This window comes from Fringilla coelebs (genome assembly GCF_963513975.1).
Source record: "Fringilla coelebs genome assembly, chromosome: 9".
Classification (NCBI taxonomy): Eukaryota; Metazoa; Chordata; class Aves; order Passeriformes; family Fringillidae; genus Fringilla; species Fringilla coelebs.
Genome location: NC_140067.1, coordinates 22437518 through 22458939, shown reverse-complemented (window position 1 = coordinate 22458939; position 21422 = coordinate 22437518). Strand labels below are relative to the sequence as shown.

The following is a 21422-nucleotide window of genomic DNA, read 5'->3' as shown; positions in this document are numbered from 1 at the left end:
AAATCACAACATTCCAAACACGACAAGCTCTATTCCAAATGCGACTTGATACATTTAAAATTGAATTTAATTCCAAGCATATTTTGTTCCAAATATATTCCAAATATTTTTTCCCTCACTAAGTACTGCATTAGTTACTTAAAAGACAAGTCCAGAAACAGAGAGTGTTTGTAAATAGCAGGATGCCATTCCTTGTCTACTAAGCTTTTAGTGAACTGGCCTGCCCAGTAAATGCCCAGTACTGGGTACACAGAGAGGTCAGCACCAGCCCTGCAGACTGCTCCTGCTCAGGCTGGGCATGGAACTGTCTTGTAAGCACCAGGAGATGGAGATGCTCTTCCAGAAGCACAACTTCCCATTGGTTATTTCACAAAATGACTGCACAGCACAGGCCATGAAGAAATCCTGATTTCACTGACAATTCAGAAATTCAGTAGTCAGAAATCTGAGCATCAGGTAAATTAAGGAACAACTTGAGTGCCATGCTGAGAGAAAGCATCTGTAGCAGAGAGTGATTGCTGCAGATAAACAAGGTGAAGCAGTCCAACAGCCAAACCCTTGTCTGGGCTCATCCATACCTAAACAGCAGCCCTGTGGGACAGTGTTGGCTCCCATGGCTGGGTCGGCAGCAAGGGAAGTCAGGGAACCACACACCGCCTTGTACAGGGTACTGAAACCAATAACATGTGGGGGCTGACTTTCTTGGGCTACAAGAATCTACAGCCGAAAGAAAAGGAACTGAGAAAGGAAATCAGCTTCTAAGGAACCTGCTAGAATTATAATTCCTTAAATAAAATTATTTTTGGTATTTTTATAAAGGAAACACTTGTTTCTTCTTTTACACTCAGCAGAGGTTACATTCTAAGCTTCATCATACTGCAGCTCAGAATTGCTTGCAGTAATGTTTTTCAATACTAAATTGAGATATTATCAAGTGTGTTGAAAAACGGAAGGAAAATGAAACAACTACAAACCAAAGAAGAAAGAGGGAAAGGGAAGAAGCAAACAAGCATAAATTCAAAGTGTTAACCTACCCCTAGTGTCACCCAATGCAGACAGATGATTATCCCAAAAAATAAAGTGCAGGGGACATACAACTGGGTGTCTTTTTCCCTAGAAGATATGCAATGTACATTCACTTTACCTACAGCTGAGCCTGTCCAGACCTTCTGGCTCCCTGCTCAAAGCCTCTGGCAGCTTTATTGCCAGCAATTACTCTGCAACAATTGCAGGCTGGTATTGCTGCACGTGAGCATCAGTCAGCCACCTCAGCACTCTGTCAATCAGCTTAGCTTCGACCCCTGATACAGCATAGACAGGAGGGAGGCAGCTTTCACCAGCAAGCCAGGCAGCACAAGCAGCTACAGCCAAGATGATTTTCAGTTCCTTCACTTTGATCAGAAGAAGGAAACTGCCCATGTGTTTCTCAGGGGAGACACTCATAAATCTAAACTACCATTCATGACACTTACTGAAAAATTAGCAGAAATCATGTTCCTACAGTAGAACTTCTCTATCAATTGAAAGAAGTCTTCCCTCTTCCAAAATTTAGTTTAAGCACCAGAAATAGTTATATTCTGATGGATTAATGTATTTCCCTTCCTAATCACCTGCCTGGAACTGCTTCACCTTCCCATATTCCTGGTCCAAGATCCCAAGCCTGGGTTACCAAAGTAGCCTGGATCCTTCCAGCTGCAGCCCAACTATCACCCTTACATTGCTGCTCCTGTTCCTGATTTTAAGTCCCATCAAGTCTTGTTCTTTGCCTGGTTCCTTGATTTCATCACATATAGATTATGCACTTTGATCCCAAACCATTTCCTAATATATGCAATATGTAAAAGAGTATTTAATTTAACAAAATATCAACAAATTATTTGAAGTGACACTTCAAATACCTGTAGCAGTAACAATGAACCAAAGTACCTCAAATGCTCTCCAAGTTCTGCAGAAAGCTATCATCAAGAAAGGCAGAAGAAGAGCCAAGAACCAAACACAGGGTTCAGAAATATTACATCCACTATTTAATACAGAAAGGATAGGATGTTCCTAAAAGTGCAGCAGAGTAAGCCTGAGACACAAAACCATTGCTGAAAGTAAGAGAGGCAACAAATTGAAGACTGCAATGGAATGAGGGTATCATGGAAGCAGAGGAGAAAGTATAAAGTACCACAGAATAAGGAATTAGGGGATATTCCCCTGGAATATTATGAGGGCAGCTGAGGTCAATCAAGAATGACATCACACATGACAATTTGGCAGTCTTTCTGGAAGATGTTCCAAATTATTGTCATCACTACTTCAACTTCTTCTTTGGTTTGGCACATCACCATAGGCTGGAATCTGATTTGGCTTTGAGATAAGCCAAATCAGTAACAGTCATTTTCAATAGGCTGATAGAGAATATCTGAAGGACAGTCAAATATTAATTTTGTACTTATTTGAGCAAACAGAGAAAAAACTACTTCTACAAAATGTAGTCCCCCAATATCACAGCTGTATGATTTCAAAAAATGGCTAACACATGCAGACAGTCTATTAAAATGCACATAATTTATTTGACTCAAAATGAAAACATATCTAACAAGTAATTCCATTCATCTGGCCCTTTTTCACCCAGCCTTAAGATATACAAATGTGTGCCTTTTCACCAGAACACAGCAGCTGGGAATGAAAAGAAAAGCATTCAAATGATCATTTTCACATCATATTCCATCGTCTTTTCACCAGCTTCTCTCCAGTCTTTCTTTGAGTCCCATTCTGTTATAAGAGAGCTGCTTTTTAGATCAATTCATATTTCCATAATCCACACTGCTGTTTCTCTCTCTCCTCCCCAGGGTGGACTAACCCCTGCATCCAGAACTATGGCTTACAACTGTCATTAAGACCTGTAACAATAACAAGATAACAAAAGAGCTGGTAGAGATGAGGTTAGCCAGTACCATATGCTGATCAAGTTCAACATTTTTAACTTAAAAGCTCTATAAAACAAAACTCCCACAATTCTGAGAACAAGCATACTTCATGTTGCCACCTGTCCTCAAAATTTCAAGGAAATACCAAGTTTTTGATATTGGCCTTTTATAACTTTTAAAATTTAAAAAATAAAAGTCTCAAGGGTTTATTCTTTCTCTGTTGGGATGAATTAAAAGAAAAACTTGAGAAAGCATCTTGGAATATTCACATCTTGAATGATGTAAGGGTCTTGGTGATTCTGGGTGTTCCCAGCATGTCTTTGTGGGCAGTTGTTCCACAGAATATTTATCAGGACTGAACAGATCTTTTCTGTTCACACAGCGCAGTTAGCAACTATAAATACACCTCTGAATGTTTTCCTGCTGATCATCCATCAGCTGGGATTTGCATAGACAAAAAGCACTGCTGCCTTACACACAGTATTTTTCAATGAAAAGTGTCTTCCAAATGCAAAGTGTCAGAAAATCACTTTAGCTTATCACTTAACCAGATAAAGTTTACCTTAACCAGATAAAGCTCCCTTGCAATGTACAAAATTACCACGTTGCCATCATCTCAGCAGAGCTAATTGCTTTCCACAAAGATTCAAGTTTGAAAATATGCCTTAGCTAAATATAATGTGCAACATTTAGACAAAAACACTACTGAAAATTACTAATCTCATTAGATTGATTCCTTCTCTCTCATACCAATGCACCCAAATATCAATCATACTTATTAATAAACAAACAACAAAATCACCAAACCCTTTTTAAGATTTCCTGATAAAAACAATCCCACAAAGCAAGCACCTATCTAGTTAGCATAAACATTTTTAAACATGCATTTAATGCCTCATCAGAATAGAAGAACAAAGCCATCTCATGCAGAACCTGGTGAGATGCATCCCCTAACAGCACGCCTGCAGCCTTGGAGGGAGTGTAAACAGCCTCATACCTCCTGGGCTCCTGCTGCTCTCTTAAGAGAGCACAGAGGAACACAGCATCTCACTGCTGGCTTCCACACACTCGTTGGACCCAGAGAACAGTTTTTAGCTTGCTTCTGGACAATATTGAAAAAAAACAAACACCAAAAAAAATAGCCAACTTGTACTATTTTTTAAATCTTTAAAAAAAGAATATAATCTTTTTCATTGTGACCTCATTTCTGTATTTGCTGCCACAATCCATTCAATTAAAAATTCCATTCTGAAAGAAACTGAGCCTTTTGTCTCCAATCAGATGCTCATTTAAGCCAGGCTTAACTTTCAGTAGTTAAAATATACATTGAAAGTCAAGTGTGTGATTGGTGCTTTGCTGCAGGAAGACCAACACATTGGTACTTCTGAGGATTTATCCTTTAAACAACTGCATATGCACCTGTACATCTTTATGTATACAAATATATTCACACAAACTGGGTAGATTTACATGTATAGTATCAGAATTTAGTTTGGGTCACTGCAGGATACAAAGCTCACAATTCAGTGGTGACATCTGCATAATGTGATACAGTAAAACTAAATCCCAGATGTTATGTAAAATATGAGATAGCAACATAAAGAGCATTACCCTAACTTCAGAGAAAACAGCAGAGATTCCTCATGTGGGATGCCATATCCCTTACCCATTACTCATCTGCAGGGTTTGGGTGACATGGGAAAGCAGATTTAGACAGCTTGTCTTAGAAAGCAAGAGGAGATAGGATGAAATCTGCAACACAACCAACGGTCTAATGCAGAGTCTGAATTCCTTCTTAACCCACATCTTCTGTTAATAACCCCTTGTCATATTTAGTACTAAAGTGGCTTCTGGTAAGACCATCTCCTGATTTCAGCTATTTGTGTCCTCTTCCTGGTGAGATGTTTTTCACCAGCAGAGAAGTTGTAGGCTGAAATTAGAAAATATTATGTGATTAGAAGGGCAAAGGATGAGAACTATTCAATGGACACCACATACTACAGGTAGAAATCACTTCAGATCAGATGGCGGTCAGACTAAAAAGCTACTGAATTCCTACACAGCTAAAAATAATGCCCAACATACCTGTAATTACTAAATTAATAAGAAATGTTGGACCTCACATGCCCCAGAGGTTAAGCCAACACAGGAGGCAGTGCCACCTCTTGCCCAGGCGCTACCTGCTGCTGCTGCTGTGAGCACCGTGCTCTCCTCCTTCCTTGCGCTAACACCACTCTCTTCCCAGGAATGTTTCAACTCAGTGAAGCTGGTGGGAGTGCCAGTGTTTTTATTTGCTGAACAGACATGAACAGAGCCATAGTGGAGACATCTGGACACGTGTGACATCAATAGGGCTTTGCTACTGACTGCACTGCCACGAGCAGACAAGCCAGTACCAGCAGATCGCAGCTCTGCCGGGCGACATCAACTCCTGCAGAAATGTGTTTTCTTCTTCAACAGCCAGCAAGTACTTCAGTTTGGAAGCCAAGGTGTTGTTTTCATTTGGGCTGCTTTTCTAAAGCCCTTAAAATACTTTCTTCTTAAACACAAGTGGAATTTTTTTTTTTCCAGATATCATAGCATTAATATTTTTTCTTCAGTCTTCCATTTAAAAATGGGCTTGTAAGGCTGAAATTAAACTCTACTTTAACCAGTCTGAATAAACAAAATAGAAATTCAAGATTAAAAACATACTGATCTTTTATCATGGGAAATTTTGTATGAAGGAGATATTTGAACAAGACAGTGCCTCTAGGAATATACATTCAAAATACATTTTAAAGAAAAAAAAATAGCCCATTAAATGGCTACAACTCATTCTTTATCCAATTTTGAGCATTGGAGGATAATCACAGAAGACGTATATATGCTCAAATCTGAAATCTTCGCATTTTTTCTACAGTGCTGATATTATTCACAACTTTTTCCACACTGTCAAACTCATTTTTATAGCACTAATACCAGTACAACAGTAACTTGTAACTCTAAGATGTCTCAGATTAGTTCTTCTGGCTCTTGAGGCACTTTTTAATAAATACTTTCTTTGAAATGGTAGTGTGGCTCTTTGTACTTTGAATTCTAACCAGCATGGGTTCATTTTTTCATTGACAGTTTTGAGAGTTACTAAAAATGGAACTACACCCACCTCAAAAAATAAAATAAAATGAAAAAAAAAAAAAGGCAAAAACACTTTCTGAAACACTACTGGCAAAGAGAAGTGTTTTTCATTTCCTGCCTTGAAGCATTACTTTTTTTCCTTTCCCACTCTGTGTTTTTCTCTTTTCCTTCTTATTCTGGCATCTGAGGAGTTACCTGAGAGAAAATAAGTGGTTTCCCTGCAGTCAGGACAGATAAGGAAATCAACAATGAATCTTGCAAATTCTTTTGTGGTACCAAAACTGTGCTCTAATATTTCCTTTACTTGACAGACTATGAGTAAGTAATTATGACAAATCCCTGGTCTTGTCTTCCTCCTGATCAACTCTTAATTTCTACATCCCATCCACAACAGATCAGATGTTTAGCAAAACATGAATTTGGAAAGACAATATTTAAGAAAAAATTGCACCACAAGAATATTGACCAGCATCAAAGAAAATGGTAGGGCAGAAGAAAAACAGAAGATTAGAGATGAGCAAGCACTGGGAAGTTCAGACATACTTAGAGGAGAAATGTGAGAAAGAGGAAGAAAATGTCAAAATGGCTTAGACAAGTTTTCTTTGCATTATGAAAGCAACAAAAAGGTGACATGATAAACTGTAGAAAAATTCAGGAAGAGAGGAAAATATTTTGCCCACTGTTATCACATCACTGTGCAAACAGACAGCCCTTCAATTTTAGGAAAGATGATTCTTTGGGATACATCCAAAAACTAACTCACACATTTTACATTTAAAATAGAAATGACTGAAAAACAGAACAGAGAATATTCTTCTTTTCTTTTCTTTTTTTCCTTTTTTTTTTTCTTTAACATTCTCCCCACAAACTTTCATGGAAATTAGCCCTGATAGTTTTGGTGGGTTTTTGATTTTTAAAGAAATTAAATCCAGTGGATACTCAGGTCTCCAATCCTAACCTATCCAGTTCAACATGCACACACACATGCAGAGAAGGCTTCTGCTGATTTCATTTCATGACTTGGCTCAGGGGTTTGCTTCAGAAGCTGCTATATATTCTGTTTAAATCCAGTGGTTCTAATAGGGAAATTTCCCTTGCAAGGATTAAAATACCCTGTTTTCCAGGAACACAAGCAATTGACCTGAAATGCCAGAGACCCTACACAACTGAGACACAGTGTGCAAGCAAAGGTTTTTCAGAGCCCAAAGGCAGAGTGCTGCCTGAGGCCTCTGGTGTTTATAGATTAGGTATGTCTATTACATCTTTGTAGGATTCCCCTCCAGTCTTTAGTGGGCTTCATCTTCTAATCATTTTTCTACACCAGCTGTTCTTTGAATAACCTTCGACTTCCTGAATAAGCTCCCATTCATTTTTCTTCATACATTATTTCTCTCTCTCTCTCTTTTTTCTTTTTTTTTTTTTTTTTTTTTAAGATCAAGTCTTTCTTGGGGAAAAAGAACAAAACGAACTAGAAAAAAATAATTTAAGTGACACAGAAGATGATCATCCTGTAGCCAGGATAATTATCAAAACTTGCTGAATGCCTAGTTGAGAGCATATAACAACACATTTTGCTCATTTGTCACTGTTTTACAGGCTGCACATTTCTGACTGATGCTATTCCCTAACCACAAATCCTACTTTCTATGTTTGTATATTTATTCCTTTCATCATGAATCACCTTATATCTGTCTTTATAGAATCTTGTACTATTGATTTAAAAAAAAAAAAATCAACAATTGATCAACATCTGCTGTACAACAAGACTTCCAGATCATCCACTATGGTGATATTACCAATGAATAATATGTTTGCCTCAATATTAGTATAAAAACAAGAGGCAAAGAAGCCATTGGGACAGAGATATTTTTTATTTTTTGTTGCTTTATGTATTTGCTTTTATGAAAATGAAAATATTTCCATGCAAGAAACTCTTGTAGAAGTTGCTGAAATAATAAAATTTAGTGATTTCATCAGATTTTAATATTAATATCTTTCATAACATAGTCATGGGGCAAAAAAACTAACATTAATTATTAGCTTGCCGTCACTACAAATAGTGAAATAATCATCAGTCCTGTATAAACTTTCCTTTGAGGATTAATTATAGATAGAACATAAGATTTTCACGTTTTCAGAATCAGTAACTTTAGATCAATCTCTTATAAGGGTCTGAGGATTTTTTTTTTCTCCCCGAGCAAATAACTAGGGTATCTCTAAAATATTATTTAATAACTATCTAAAATCTTGCATTGAAAAGGATTAAAGGAATGGAATACACACGTTCTGACATTAAGAGGACATACATGGGTAGCTCTTCAACTTTTTTGATCTGGTGGTTTTTTTATAACATCAATGTTCAGCAAAGTTTTATTGATAATTTTTTCCACATTTTTAATCCCAAAACAGATAAAAAACCAACACGTCCAACAGGACCACCTGATAAAATACTCTGTATCAAAAATAAGGTGATACAGAGAATTAGCATGACATTCCATGCTCTACAACTACTATTGAGTATTCCTGTCACAGAGGCAATCTAATCACCCAGCCACCAGTTGGGTGAAGGCTCCCACCCTGCTATCATTAGCATCTGCCTCTCCACAGCTGAATAGAAGAGCTTTTTTTATTATTATTCTAACATAAAAAAAAGTTCAATCTCATGTTTCCAACCTGGTCTCCAAAGTCCTCCGGGAACTTCCACAGTACCACTGGATCTGTAAATAATTGACAGACAGCATTAATCAGAGGCAAAGGAACAGAGTATTACAGTCAGAGTACATTAATATTAAAGAGAGGGTCAGCTTAGCGTCAAGCTTTGAGACAAGTGCAAAAATATATCTAAAAACTAAGATACTGGATTATTAAAAAGACTTATTTCATATTTATGAAAGTGTATGTTTATTGTTTTACATATGGCAGCAGGCTATAATGTACCGAACTCTTTTCATATTCAAATCTTTATTCCTGGAATACCTCATTCTTTAAGGACATTTCATTTTCATTTTTAATTCAATTAAGAAATAAAGAGATAGAAAACCTCTTTTCATCCTAGGAAAAAAGAACAGAAAATTGTAACGGGGAAAAAAAGGCCTTTATGAAAGTACAGAAAAACATCCTTTGTGGTTTTAAAGATAGTACCAATGTAACCTGCACTCTCAAGGAAGAGTTTAGACAAGCTAGCATGGTTCAGTATTTTCTGCTCAGACCCATTTAAAACCAGCATTTCAATACCTCGAAGTTTTCATTAACCACTTGTAAACTGTTAATTATAAAAATAATCAGTTATTTAGGCTACATATTAGTCTTCACTGAATATTGTTTTGAAAGCCTCTGTCGCAAGGATCAGAACCATAACCTTTCAACAAAAACACAATTTATGAGCTTCATCCTGCCTCCCCCCAAACCTGTTAATCCCCTTTGACACAAACCCTTCCCGAGGTGCTACTGTTGCACAGCCACAAACACCCACAAAGCCTCACAGGCTTCTAAACAACACATTAGCAGCAGTGTTTGTCCACCTGCTCAAAGCGAAATTATCCACCTTCCTGCCAGGGAGACCCAGGGCAGTGGCAGAGCTGGACCAGAGGCAGAGTCTCTAATTCTGGCTGGCTCGTGCCCAGCCGCGGTCAGACAGATCCTCCCATCACTGACTCACGGCCAGCAGCAGCTCGGGGCGCCCGAGGGTGGGAAAATGAAGGAGAACCACAACAGTAAGTGCCAGGACACCGCCTGATGGGAACTGCCATCTCTTGTCTGCCTCAGGAGCTGCTGGATCCCTGTCCTCCAAGGAGCCAGTGTCTGGGAAACTCTTCAGATACCCACTTCAGGCTCTAATACCATCACTGCATGGTAACTCAGAAACATCCTTCTCATTGCTAGGTTTGATATCAGAACCACAGGGTTTTCCACTTTTGGCAAAGCACAGAGGTTTCGACTCTTCTTCAGGCTCCATATATGTTTGTTGGTGCGAACTGGAGATTGAATGAGAAGGGAAATGCCACTGCTGATGGTGTCATTCCCAGCTGCTGATTTCAAATCCTGCTGCTCAGCATGGAGGTGTCACACGTGTACATTTGGTGCTGGCCCAGCCACCCTGAGCTAGAGACCAATGTCAGCATTCCTCCTTCACCCCGGGCCAGATCTTAAGCTAATAACCGAACATACGTTTCAAACGTGTTACAGAATTCAACTTGTCAATCAACTCCATGCAATTTAGACCTAATTTGTATCCAATTCAAATCTAAATGAGATTTTCAGTAAAAATTGAGGCATTTGGTTCTACTTGTGGACAAGCTTGATTTTTCTCCTAAGAACATCCAGGAAGGGTTCTGCAGCTATTATTTAATAAAATATGTGTATTTTGCACAATGAATCCTCCTCCATTACTATGGGGAGCATGAACTTTTGAAGGCAGATACAAAACAAGACTTAAGATACTAAGTTTATAAGAATATGAGAGCAAAAAATACAGGTACTTATAACAAAGACCCTTTTGTCCCAATCTCTTTTGTGCATATTTAAATTGCAAACAAATCTCAATAATGATCAGGTACAAGAGTTGTTTGACTATCCTGTAAAGGAACTATTGCTTATATTCCGAATTAGTATCATGAAAAGGAAAGCAACTACATATCAACAATGACCCCTGATAAATCCAAAGTGCAGCAAGTACAGTAACATGTCAAATACTCAGTGTTAAGTAATTCCTAAATTACTTGCTCAAAATCACTGAAAACTTGCAGAATCCAAAAAATACTTTGACAGAGCTTGTAAATCTAATGCCATATGTCCACAAACATTTCAAGCATAAATTTCTCTTCGAAAGAGCAATCCCTCTGTACTCCTACTCTACCAGGTACTTGCTGGTGAAGCTGTAGCACTGCCTGTCTCCTGCTGGTGCAGACTGTCACAGCTACACAGAGCCAGATGAGGGAACTGACCAAGATCAAACCATCTGTCTGAAACTTTCCAGGGCACCATTAACTAGATCAGTTCCCCAAAACCATTGTGTTTGCACCAGAAAAAAAAGGAAGAAAAACTGGGGAATAGGGAGTTGTGGTGAGAAAAAAGCAGGACTGCTTCATGCGGCAGCACTCCAGCATCAAGCATTTGCTACAGCTTGTGTGATACAAGCTGGTTACCAGCTGCCTCTAGTTCCGTTTCTTATCACCCATTTCTTGTTCACAGCTTCCCAAGCTTGCAGTACCATTTATAGTTGCTTCTATTGCAAAACCCAGCCTATGGCCTGCGAGGAGGTGAGGGGACCACTCTGCAGCGAGGCCAGGCTGCCGGAGCACTGCCAGCCAGGAGCTTAGCAGCATCGCCTCCTCCCAGCAGCCAAGCCAGGCAGATGATTTTGGCAGATGTGAAGTACAGTTACATGAGAAACATTCAGTATAGTGAATGCTTTAGTAACACAGTAACAAAATCACTGAGGTTTCTTAAATTGGACAGAAATGTAATTTCTTTTGTCCACTCTCCTTAGTGCAAATGTAACTGCCAGGCTTCAAAATAGGAAGCAGATCAAGCAGATCGCAATAGCAAAACCTCCGGGTGTTATTTTAAAAGGTCACAGTCATGAGCAAAGTACAATCTCAGAATTAAGCAAAACTTTGGGCTTGGGGTCAAAACATGGGTAAAATTTACACATCAGTGAGTGCCAACAGAGCTTACAGCATTTCACAGGGACACCCTTTATCTACAGGCAATAAGGCCAACAGCTCCAATAAGTTCTTTTGGGGCCCTGGTAACTCAACAGACAAAAAACCCCTAAAACTTGAATTTAGTGTCCTGCTCATCTTGCCATTTTCACTTCATACTTTATAAGGCTCTCTCATACTCCAGCCTCACTTGAAATGGTAAAAACAAATCTAAAGTAAATTTTAATGTAAAGTATAGGTACAACAACAATTACTCTCCTATCATGAAAGGATATTTATATCATGAGAGGATAATTAAATCCATGTGATCTAAACAGGAAGAACAATGCTTTTAATAGTTCTTCATGAAAACAAAAAAGGGCCAACATTAAAAAAAAAATCCTAATTCAATCCAAGACAAACATTTGGTGCTACACTCAGCAAAAATTACATGCCTTCAAGACTTGTCCAACTGCTTTGAGCTGGGTTTTGCAGCTGTTATTACTGGCTTTTAACTGGTTATTTTAGTAGGTACTTGCCATACATTTATTAAGTAAGAAAATCTGATGTGACTTGTGCTTCAAAAAGGAAAGTTGCTATATTCTTTTTATGCCTTTACTCTCTGAAACCAAACCCTAACACCTATAAAAAGTCTCAGGATTTTATGATAACTATCCAAGTCTGGGATTGGAGTTTTTTTCAAAAGATTAGGTTGGTTTCTGCTTTTGGAGCTAGGCTCAGGAAGCATCTGACACATCTTTGGGACAACTTCTCAAAAGGGCCACAGAGGAAGAAACAAAAGGGTACTGATTTAGAAATAAAAAGAGAAAGGATAATCCGATTCTGCAACTGTATGCATACTATCTTCAGGTTTACAAAGACTGAATGCTCTTTCCCCTGAGGATTACTCACCAGATACTCTGTCTGATCTGGCAATGTTAGGTCAATTTTATGCTGATTTTATGGGTGAGAGAATGAGAACCGCTCAGAAATAGCTGTTGATGTAGTCAGCTGAGGAACCACTGAATTTCTCCTCATTCACTTTTTCTAAGACTTTTCAGGACAAATGGTTTGCACCAATTCTAAGTAAATGTAGTAGTAAAACGAAATTGTCAAGTGCACACATAAAATAGCTTGTGTGGTTCATGTATAAATATATATACACTGTTGCATGTGTAAATGGATATTTTCATCTAAAACATCACTTTTTCTATGCCTACCACATCCAGGACATAAATCTCAGCACCTGCCAGTAAACACCTGAAAATTCCTTTGGTAAATATCCTACAGCATTGGAAAGGACATGACCCTTGGTAGAAGCCAGATGAGAGACAATCATGGAAAGGTTTGCTGTGGTACCAAAAGAGTGCAGTATAATTACAAAGAGAAAAGCAAGTCACATGCAATGCTTAAAAAAATTGTATTCAAGATGTAATCTAGAACTGCCCTGGAAGATAAATGCAGACAACTATGACACCCACTAAAACAAGAAGAAAACATACGCAGATCCTCAAGGTAATTTCTCTCCAAAAATCTATTCCTGTAGAGACAAGGTCATAAAGCATGTCATCTGTATTTTCAGGAAAACAACTTCTAACACAGTTTAACTTCTGTAACAAATTGAAGAAAATACAAAGGTACTATTTCTCATGACAGAGTGGATTAGAGAAGCAGTACATTCTAAACTATGAAAAAAAAGAGAATGCTTTCTGGCTTGTAATTTTCCCCAAAACTGACAAGTGAAATACACTCTAAAAACACTCTTCAAAATCATCAAGCTTGCAGATTATAAATACCACACAAAAATACAACAGGGTAAGGTAATTAGCACACATTCAATTTGGTAATGGAACAGAAATTACAAACACATGCTGAGAAACATCATCTTGGGAAATTCTCTTGGACAGCAACAAAGAATATTTCAGACAGGAAAACACAGCTAAGGTAAAATGAAAGAGATAATTAAGTAGTCCAGTATTCTGGAGAGAGGAGGAATCCTCATCCCTGTTGGTTGTACTGAGCAGAACAGACAAAAAGACTGCCAAGCAAAGCTAGTCAAGCTTCGGACAGAGGACTAGATAACTGCTCAGTATTCCTCCAGTTGTATTTTCTATGATGCTGCACAGATTTTCACTGGAAAAAAGCTGTCAGTGGAGAAAGGAAAGAAGAGACTGGGGCCAGGAGTTAAGGGGGTGGGAAAGAAATAAAATGAGGAAAAGGAAGGCAACAAAGCAAAACTTATTGCAGACTGTTCCTCTTTCTTGTCTGGAAAAAACAAGTGCCACTTTTTTTTCCTTATGTGAACATGAGAATGTAATTAATAAATCTGAAATTTATCTATCATTATCTCGGGGAACAGCTTTACAAACACACATTTAAGCAATAAGCAGAATGGATTTTGTTAGACTAAGTAGTTTTCAGGAATAAAAAATCAGTTCTCTTAAGTTTATGATTCTGCTGTTGTTCAAAAACAAAGGTCTCTTACATATTTAAAATAATTTTCCAGAAACACTCAACAGTAATTCTAGAGACACTTTTGTATAGATATAGTATTTAATACTCAACCAAATCTCTACAACAATGATTCAGAAACAAAATAAGAGATGAACTATAATGTGCAACCCAAGGATTTTTACAGATGAAATCATCTGATGAAAAAAGCAGCATTCACATAAAAAAATTACTTCTTGCAAAAAAAGACTTCTGTATATTATATTAAAATTCGCCTGTTCACAGTTTCATACATGCAGTGCCAAAATTGGAGCAGAATGGAAGGGCCTGCTGCCAAAGGGGCAGTGGTCTTCAGCTCCCTGGTCTGGGGATCAAAGTGGAGCACCAGCCAAGAGCAGGAGGAAGAAGAGCAGGATGTCATGGAAAAGGGGAGAAGAAGGGAGTTACAGTATTTCCCAAGCATCAGTAATCAAAAGAAAGAACAAGAGAAAAATACATTGAAGCAATTTGATTTTAAAAAACTAAAACTAAGGAACAGCCACTAACTTCTCAGGCACCTAAAACCTGTCAGATTAAAGATAACATGCAAATGAAGGTGCCACTACAGAAAATACCTTAAAGTACATTTTTATACAAATCATGTAGCAGAAGAAAATGTATTTACAAAGCTGTATCAAATCTCAACAATCCAGCACCCTCAACTATTTTACTCACAAGTGAGCCTTCCCTAACTATCTCCACAATTTCAAACAATTCCTACTTCAGCAAACAGCAAAGGAACAAGACAAAAATGTCAACATCATTGACAACATCAGTTACAGAAAAATATCAACAAGTTCCAGTAATTATATTTCCCAGCTTTTCCTGCTATATCTTAATACACTGAGATTCTTTGGGATCTCTAGGTGAGACTTGCCTTTTAAAATAAGCCACAGCATGGCCGCAACACAGCAACCCAGTGTCTCCTGTCTCTTCTCCCTCACCCATAGCAGCAGCCTCTGCCTTGTCTTCAACTGATTGTAAAGCTTATGCTTCATTTTGAAAAATTATTTAGGCATTGAAAGTACCCATCTCACACTGCCATCAAAGGTGATATTTGGAGTGTGTGACTTTTGACATTTTTCCTTCCAACTTTTCTCATAGAAAGTAAAGTGTGAACTAAATGACAACAGTCAACAAACACATGCTAAATACTGACCTTTGGGAAATGGAAAATAAAATTTTACTATCCTCAGTTATAATCACTATAGCTGTTATTTGTATGTCATTGGGATTGCGCATTTGCCAGTAAGAAATGTGATTTCTTTATCAGGTTCAGAAACATAATTACAAAGACCTTACTGGCAAGATGAAAACATCTTCCTTCCATGAGGAATCTTTTCCTAAGGAACTGTTTTTAACTGTAGTAATAACACCTGCAATTGAAGTAACTCCTGTATGCTTGAAAAATGCTCCCAGTCATAAGGAGCACAAATTACTCACGGACTTATCAATTGGCTCAGAATTTAATTACACCTTCCTATAAACACACAATACTTAGCAAATTATTTCAAGATGCCAGTGCTCACACCGTGTTTGTGGAAATCCAGAATTTTGTTTCTAATACATGTGAAAAAAAAAGTGCAATCAACATTTATAAGAGTCACTCAGCCCTTAATACAAACCGCACACACACAGACCACGATGTTCTCCACTCCCTACAAAAACCACTCATATTTGAAGTCAGTGGGTCCAGCTCAGTCAGCCCCATCCCATCACTGCAAATCCACAGCTTTTAAATGCTGGCCATTGGTGCCCCACCGAGGCATGAACAGCTCACCATCCAGACTGAAGTGTGACAATCTGACATGTCTACATCACACTGTCAAGGCACAGACAGGATTTGCTGATTGCACAGCTTATCACAGAATTATTTTCAAATATTCCTACTTTTAAACTTATGCAACAAAGGTTCCTCAAGGTTTTCAGAAAGGTGAGAACAGTGTGCAAATACTGACCTCCCACCTAATCACATGCAAGGTTCAGCAAAGTACATTGTAGACAGACAGGACTTTGTCAGGTTTTGGACTCAAAACTTCCTCCAGTCTCTCAGATTTCCCTGTCTGTAAGGCACTTGAACTAGGAAATAAGTACTTCTTCCCCTTTTATAGGCAGAGAGATGTTTAAAAGCTCTGGGCACAACTTGACATCTCCTTCAGAGCTGCAGGTCAATCCCTTTTTGCCCAAGAATTTGTCCCACTGAAGGACAGAGCAGTAAGTCATTTCAGCTTACTACAGACAGAAAGAAAGAGTCCTTTTGGCTGCAATGCTATTAGCCATGCTTCAGGTTAAAACCTTAATCAGGGTGAGAGTTCATTGCACAGATAGTGCACAGATAAAATGAGTATGTTCAGCCTTTATTTGGTCTCTTCACAAGATAAGCAGGGGTTTCTTTTACCTGGTAAGTCTTTAGAATGACCTTGTCAACTATGGCAACAACTGTATACCTTTAGAAGCTGTGTTAGTCTTAATTTTCCTACTTCTAAACTGTAATCATGAGTGAATCATGAGAACAAAGACCTAAGAACTAATGCAGCAGAAGAAGAAGCAAGTGGGCACCACATATGTCTCCAGTCATTCCTAATACTTAAGGAGGGTTTACAAAAAAAAACATACTTTTGCTGTCCCTGGGTCTCTTGTTCAAAGAAATTTAAAGGAGACACGCAGTGCTGTGATCTACTGAAATGAACAATAACCAAAAAGAGTAAGACTAAGAGCATTCACCTTCGCAAACAAACATAAGTTTTACACCCTCCACCTAATGAAAAAGTAACTTACCACACTCCCTTGCAAACAGACATTATGGAGGGGTTTCTTCATTTTAAATAAAGATATAGGACTAAGAGTTCTTAAAAACTGTTGTGGGCTAGATTAAATTTTCCAGCATTAGGAAAAATGCAATATTGATTTTAAGAAAGAGCTAGAAAAGTTCAAGTATGTTATTACCAAGCAATATGTACCAAGTAAATTAGGAAGAAGCAGAACTCCTGCCCTGCCAAGTGCACTAGAGCTGGACCATCACTTGCTCTTCCACTTCAGTGATGTCTGACCAGAGAGAACCATTTTATCTCACAGACTACACTGTTATATTTGCTTTGTGGAACCCACACATACTGCATATAGAAAAAATTAAAAAGCTTTTGGCACATGACAAAAACTACATCTCGCTACATTATGAATACCTGAGTTACTGCCTCCTGATTTACTCCAAGAAAAACAAATTTGTTATCAGCTTGGACATGAAACCAGGGATATATGTGACCCTCTAAAGCAAACCGATTGATTGCAGAAAACACAGAGTGATATCTAAAATATTTCTGACAGACATTTTCCAAAAATAATACAAAATAAATCTTAGAGTTAACATGCCTTTAAAAATAAATTAAAGCAATAAAAAAATTAAAACAAAAGCTTCATCCTTTTGCAAGTTTCCTTCTTTAAGTAGAACTTAGTCCTGTCTTTAGCTACTTCAAGAAAAATAAGGGTTGCAGGGGAACTCCCTCGAGCTCCCTCTTGGCCAAAGATGATATAATGACTATCTATTTACATCACTTCTTGCCTGAACAGTGCAGCAACATTCCTTCCACTTTCCACTGGTAAGGACCACATCCTGGGCACAGCCCAAGTGCTACTACTTGACAGCATGACTTTCCACTAAATTATACCCCTTGCCTTAAACACTGACTAGCACAAGCAGTAAAATGTGATTACTCAATAATTAACAGGTAAGTAATTACCTATAACTCAACAACAAAAAGGGAGAAATTACCTAAAGGCCAGAGTAATAGTGGAATACATAACATCTTCTAAAGCAATCCCACTGCCACTGCCTTTACAACCAAGGACAGCTACAGGGAGAAGGGGTTAGAGTCTCTCTTCATTGTTCTATTCTAGACTATTTATGACATTTTATTTAACTAATACAGATACTACTGTAACTGTACCCCATCTCTATGATTATGCTGTGAAACAAGACTGCGAACTGAGCAATGATATTCTGCTTATGCATGAGAAAGAATGAACTTAATAATACATTTTAAAAGCATAGATTCAAATTCTTTATTCTTTTTTCATTCTCCAATTACAAACAGTATTTTCTACATAAAATTCAAACCTTTCACATTTTGCTTACTGGCTGTGATAGGAAGGTATGGAAGTAGAACAGCACTGCTAACCAGGACCCAGCCTGGAAGATTCCTACTCCTCTGAACATCTCCAGCACTACAGCTGAAACACATCCAACTTCAAAACTCTAATTATATAAACCAACATTTCATAATTTTAGATATGTAAACTAAAACAATCACAAACCTTAGTTACACAAAGCTCCAGACTTCTAACAACCATGTTGGTTAGCCATAGAATACATATAGTTTGCTATATATGTAAACAGTTCACAGACTTTCATTTTAAAATATGTATTTTCTAGCATATTCTGATTCAGTGTTCATTTTAATCTTTGCTGTTCATGACACATTAAGCCAGAACAAAGATGAAGGAGCACTGATCAATAAGCACAAATCTTTTTTTGCTTTTCCTTTCTATCTTACCCCAAATCTATTTTAATATCATCAGGGGGAAAAATAAAACTCATCAGTCACCTGATGGAGTAATTCAAAACTTAACCAAACAGGGCTAATGGGTGAGAATTGAAATGAAAACACCTTGACAAAGAAAGCAATTTCTTTTCTTCGCACTCTTCAGAAGCCGTGGGTGATCGCTGTAATCGAACCATCAGCGGCGAGGGGCCATCTCTCCCAAGGGCCCTCCACGTGAGCAAGAATCAGCAACAAAATATTTTAGAGGCTGGCCCACATGCATTGTGCCCTGATATGTCTATGGCAGGCAGCTTGCAGCTGAAAATCAGTGTTTTGACATTTTTCCCATACCAATCCTCAAAAGTCAACACTATACTTTTGATAAGAACAAAACACAAAGAGCAGGTTAAGAGAGGTTGCTTACAGAAAGATCAGTGTTACACCAACAGCTGAGATCTCCCCTGTCATGAAGCACTCATGCTTTAGTATTCAAGGGCCACGCTCAGAAAAAAGGCTACAGAAAACAACTTTTACACTTGCATTTATGTTACGAGTTCCCCCTAGGATTAGTTTTTGCAGCTAATGAAAACATACCAGTCACTTACCAAACCACCCTCATAGAATCACCAAACCTTGAGTTTTTTTCCACAAAAACCAAAATATTAGGAAAGGGTCTACCAGGCATTTCCAAGGCAGCAACCACACACAATGCATGCTGAGACCCAGGAACTCCAGCAGAGGCACCATGGCGTTGGCACCTGACGTCCCAAGGAACACTGATCGTTCTAAACCCCACCAAGGACATCCCAGAAGAGACTGCATGTCACACTGCTCCCAGGGATGTTCCCAAACTGGGCACTTTTCCCTTACTAAGCCTTTTAAAAGGGAAAACCACACAGGTAAAGCTAATGCAATTTATTTCCTCAGCATTTTCTAACTGAAAAATTTATTGATCTTTTAGTAAAATGAACTCTGACATAACTGCAACTCTCTGCACCCTTCTCTCCATCTGTTTCAAAACTCCAAAGAGTCACAAAGTGGATGTAGAGAGCAGGAAATTTGTTGCTGTTGAGCTGCATTAACTATACTGGTCCTTCTCTGCTCCAGCAGAGGTTGAACACAGCCCCAGCCAGCAGCACAGCACACTGGGAATCAGAAGAAGCACACTGTTCTTTCAGTCCTGCCAGTTACCTGTTGCCTGACCTCAAGTCAGTTATTTCAGGTTTCCAAACATCATGAGGTCTTTGAATTTTTTTTTTTTTCTTAATTCAGAAGAAAGGGCATTTAAAAAGGGACATTTCCATGGGGGGCAAGTTTAGTTATCTTAGAGCACAAGCCACACAAACACATAAAACAAGTCCAGGCAAGTCAAAGGGTTTTCTCACAGGTGTTTACAGTTACCAAGGTCAAAATTTCCAATTATGTGTTGGAGAGGGGTCAGCAAAACCAGAGATGTAAACAGCAACCTGAAATACATGAAGAGGCTGTACCAGAATGGTCTTGTGTCCTGCAGCCCTTGAGGAATGAGATCCGGGTTCTGAGTTAGTAATCCCAAAGCACGTGCAACAACTGGGAAACTCTCCAAGATGGTTCTTGATATCACGTAATTCAGTGAATAAACAGAATACAATTTATTCAGAATAGCAAAGTAGAAGGGTGATGCAGATGCATGACTTTAATTTACATCCCATTACAAAGTAAGGTGATGTAGTTTAAGTGCAATGCTGTTTTGTCTACAAAACTTCAATGCCTGATGCCTGCTTTGTCCAGTGAAATCTCAAATAAATCATGCACAAAACAGTGAAAATTAATTTAACAGTGTGATAATAGCAGACAATATATTTCACTCTAATAGAAAAAGCTGAAGTTCAAAACAACACGCTGCACTCGCATGGCCCATGAGGGGTCAGAACTCAACACATCCTTTGTAAATTGAGCCTTTCCAGAAGGCAAGGTCAGGAGCTGCCTTCTCCCATTTCAGCAGGCTGCATTCAAACTAGCTGCTCGAAAAGTACAAGAACTTTTTTGTCAGAAGCAGTTCCTTCAACAAAGGCACCCTGCAAGGTAACACTGCTCCACTGGCGGGTGGGAGCCCAGCCCAGGCCGGCTGCTTTGCTGGCAGCAAAACCAGGACAGGCAGAGCAGCTCCAGCTGGGCCATCACCCCCTCACAGAGGCAAAGCAGCAGCCCAGGGAGTGCTTCCCACCACACAGAGTAGAAAGGAGAAAGAAAACAGACCTGTACACACTTGGGAGAGCAGTGAGGTGGTTGCAGATGGGAAAATAAAAACTACAGGAAGGGAACATTACAGAATGATGGACCATCCATATGTTTGAACTGAACATTTCTGTCTCTTAAGTAATGAAAGTCTTCATTTTACTTTCCTAAAAGCATTAGAGCAGAAAGAAGTGAGATGAGGCCAGGGAAAGCATGAGTAATGCCTATGTATGCACCACACAGCAGTCAAAAAATTAGCAAGGTGAAAAATGATATTATTACTATTGATGTGAAAGAACAAGGAAACACTTATCAAAAAATCAACCACAGCATAAATTAAGGTTGTCTCATCTGAAAATATCAATTTCCCAAATAAATCTGGTGCTAATATTTCTGAATGCACATATGAACCTGCACAACAGTAACAGCTGTCTACATACAGAATGGACAAGGAGCTAAGATAGTGCTACATGTAACATGACACACTCTATTACATTAATCTG

The 21422-nt window shown here is 38.4% G+C and overlaps 1 protein-coding gene across 1 annotated transcript in view; it reads right to left on the bottom strand.

Moving 5' to 3' along the window:
* DENND1B (DENN domain containing 1B) overlaps positions 1-21422 on the bottom strand; it is a 149273-nt gene that overhangs the window by 102088 nt on the left and 25763 nt on the right. Inside the window, exon 3 of the mRNA XM_084211590.1 lies at positions 8706-8749. Within this exon, the coding sequence (XP_084067716.1) occupies positions 8706-8749 (44 nt within the window). The remainder of the gene's footprint in view (positions 1-8705; positions 8750-21422) is intronic.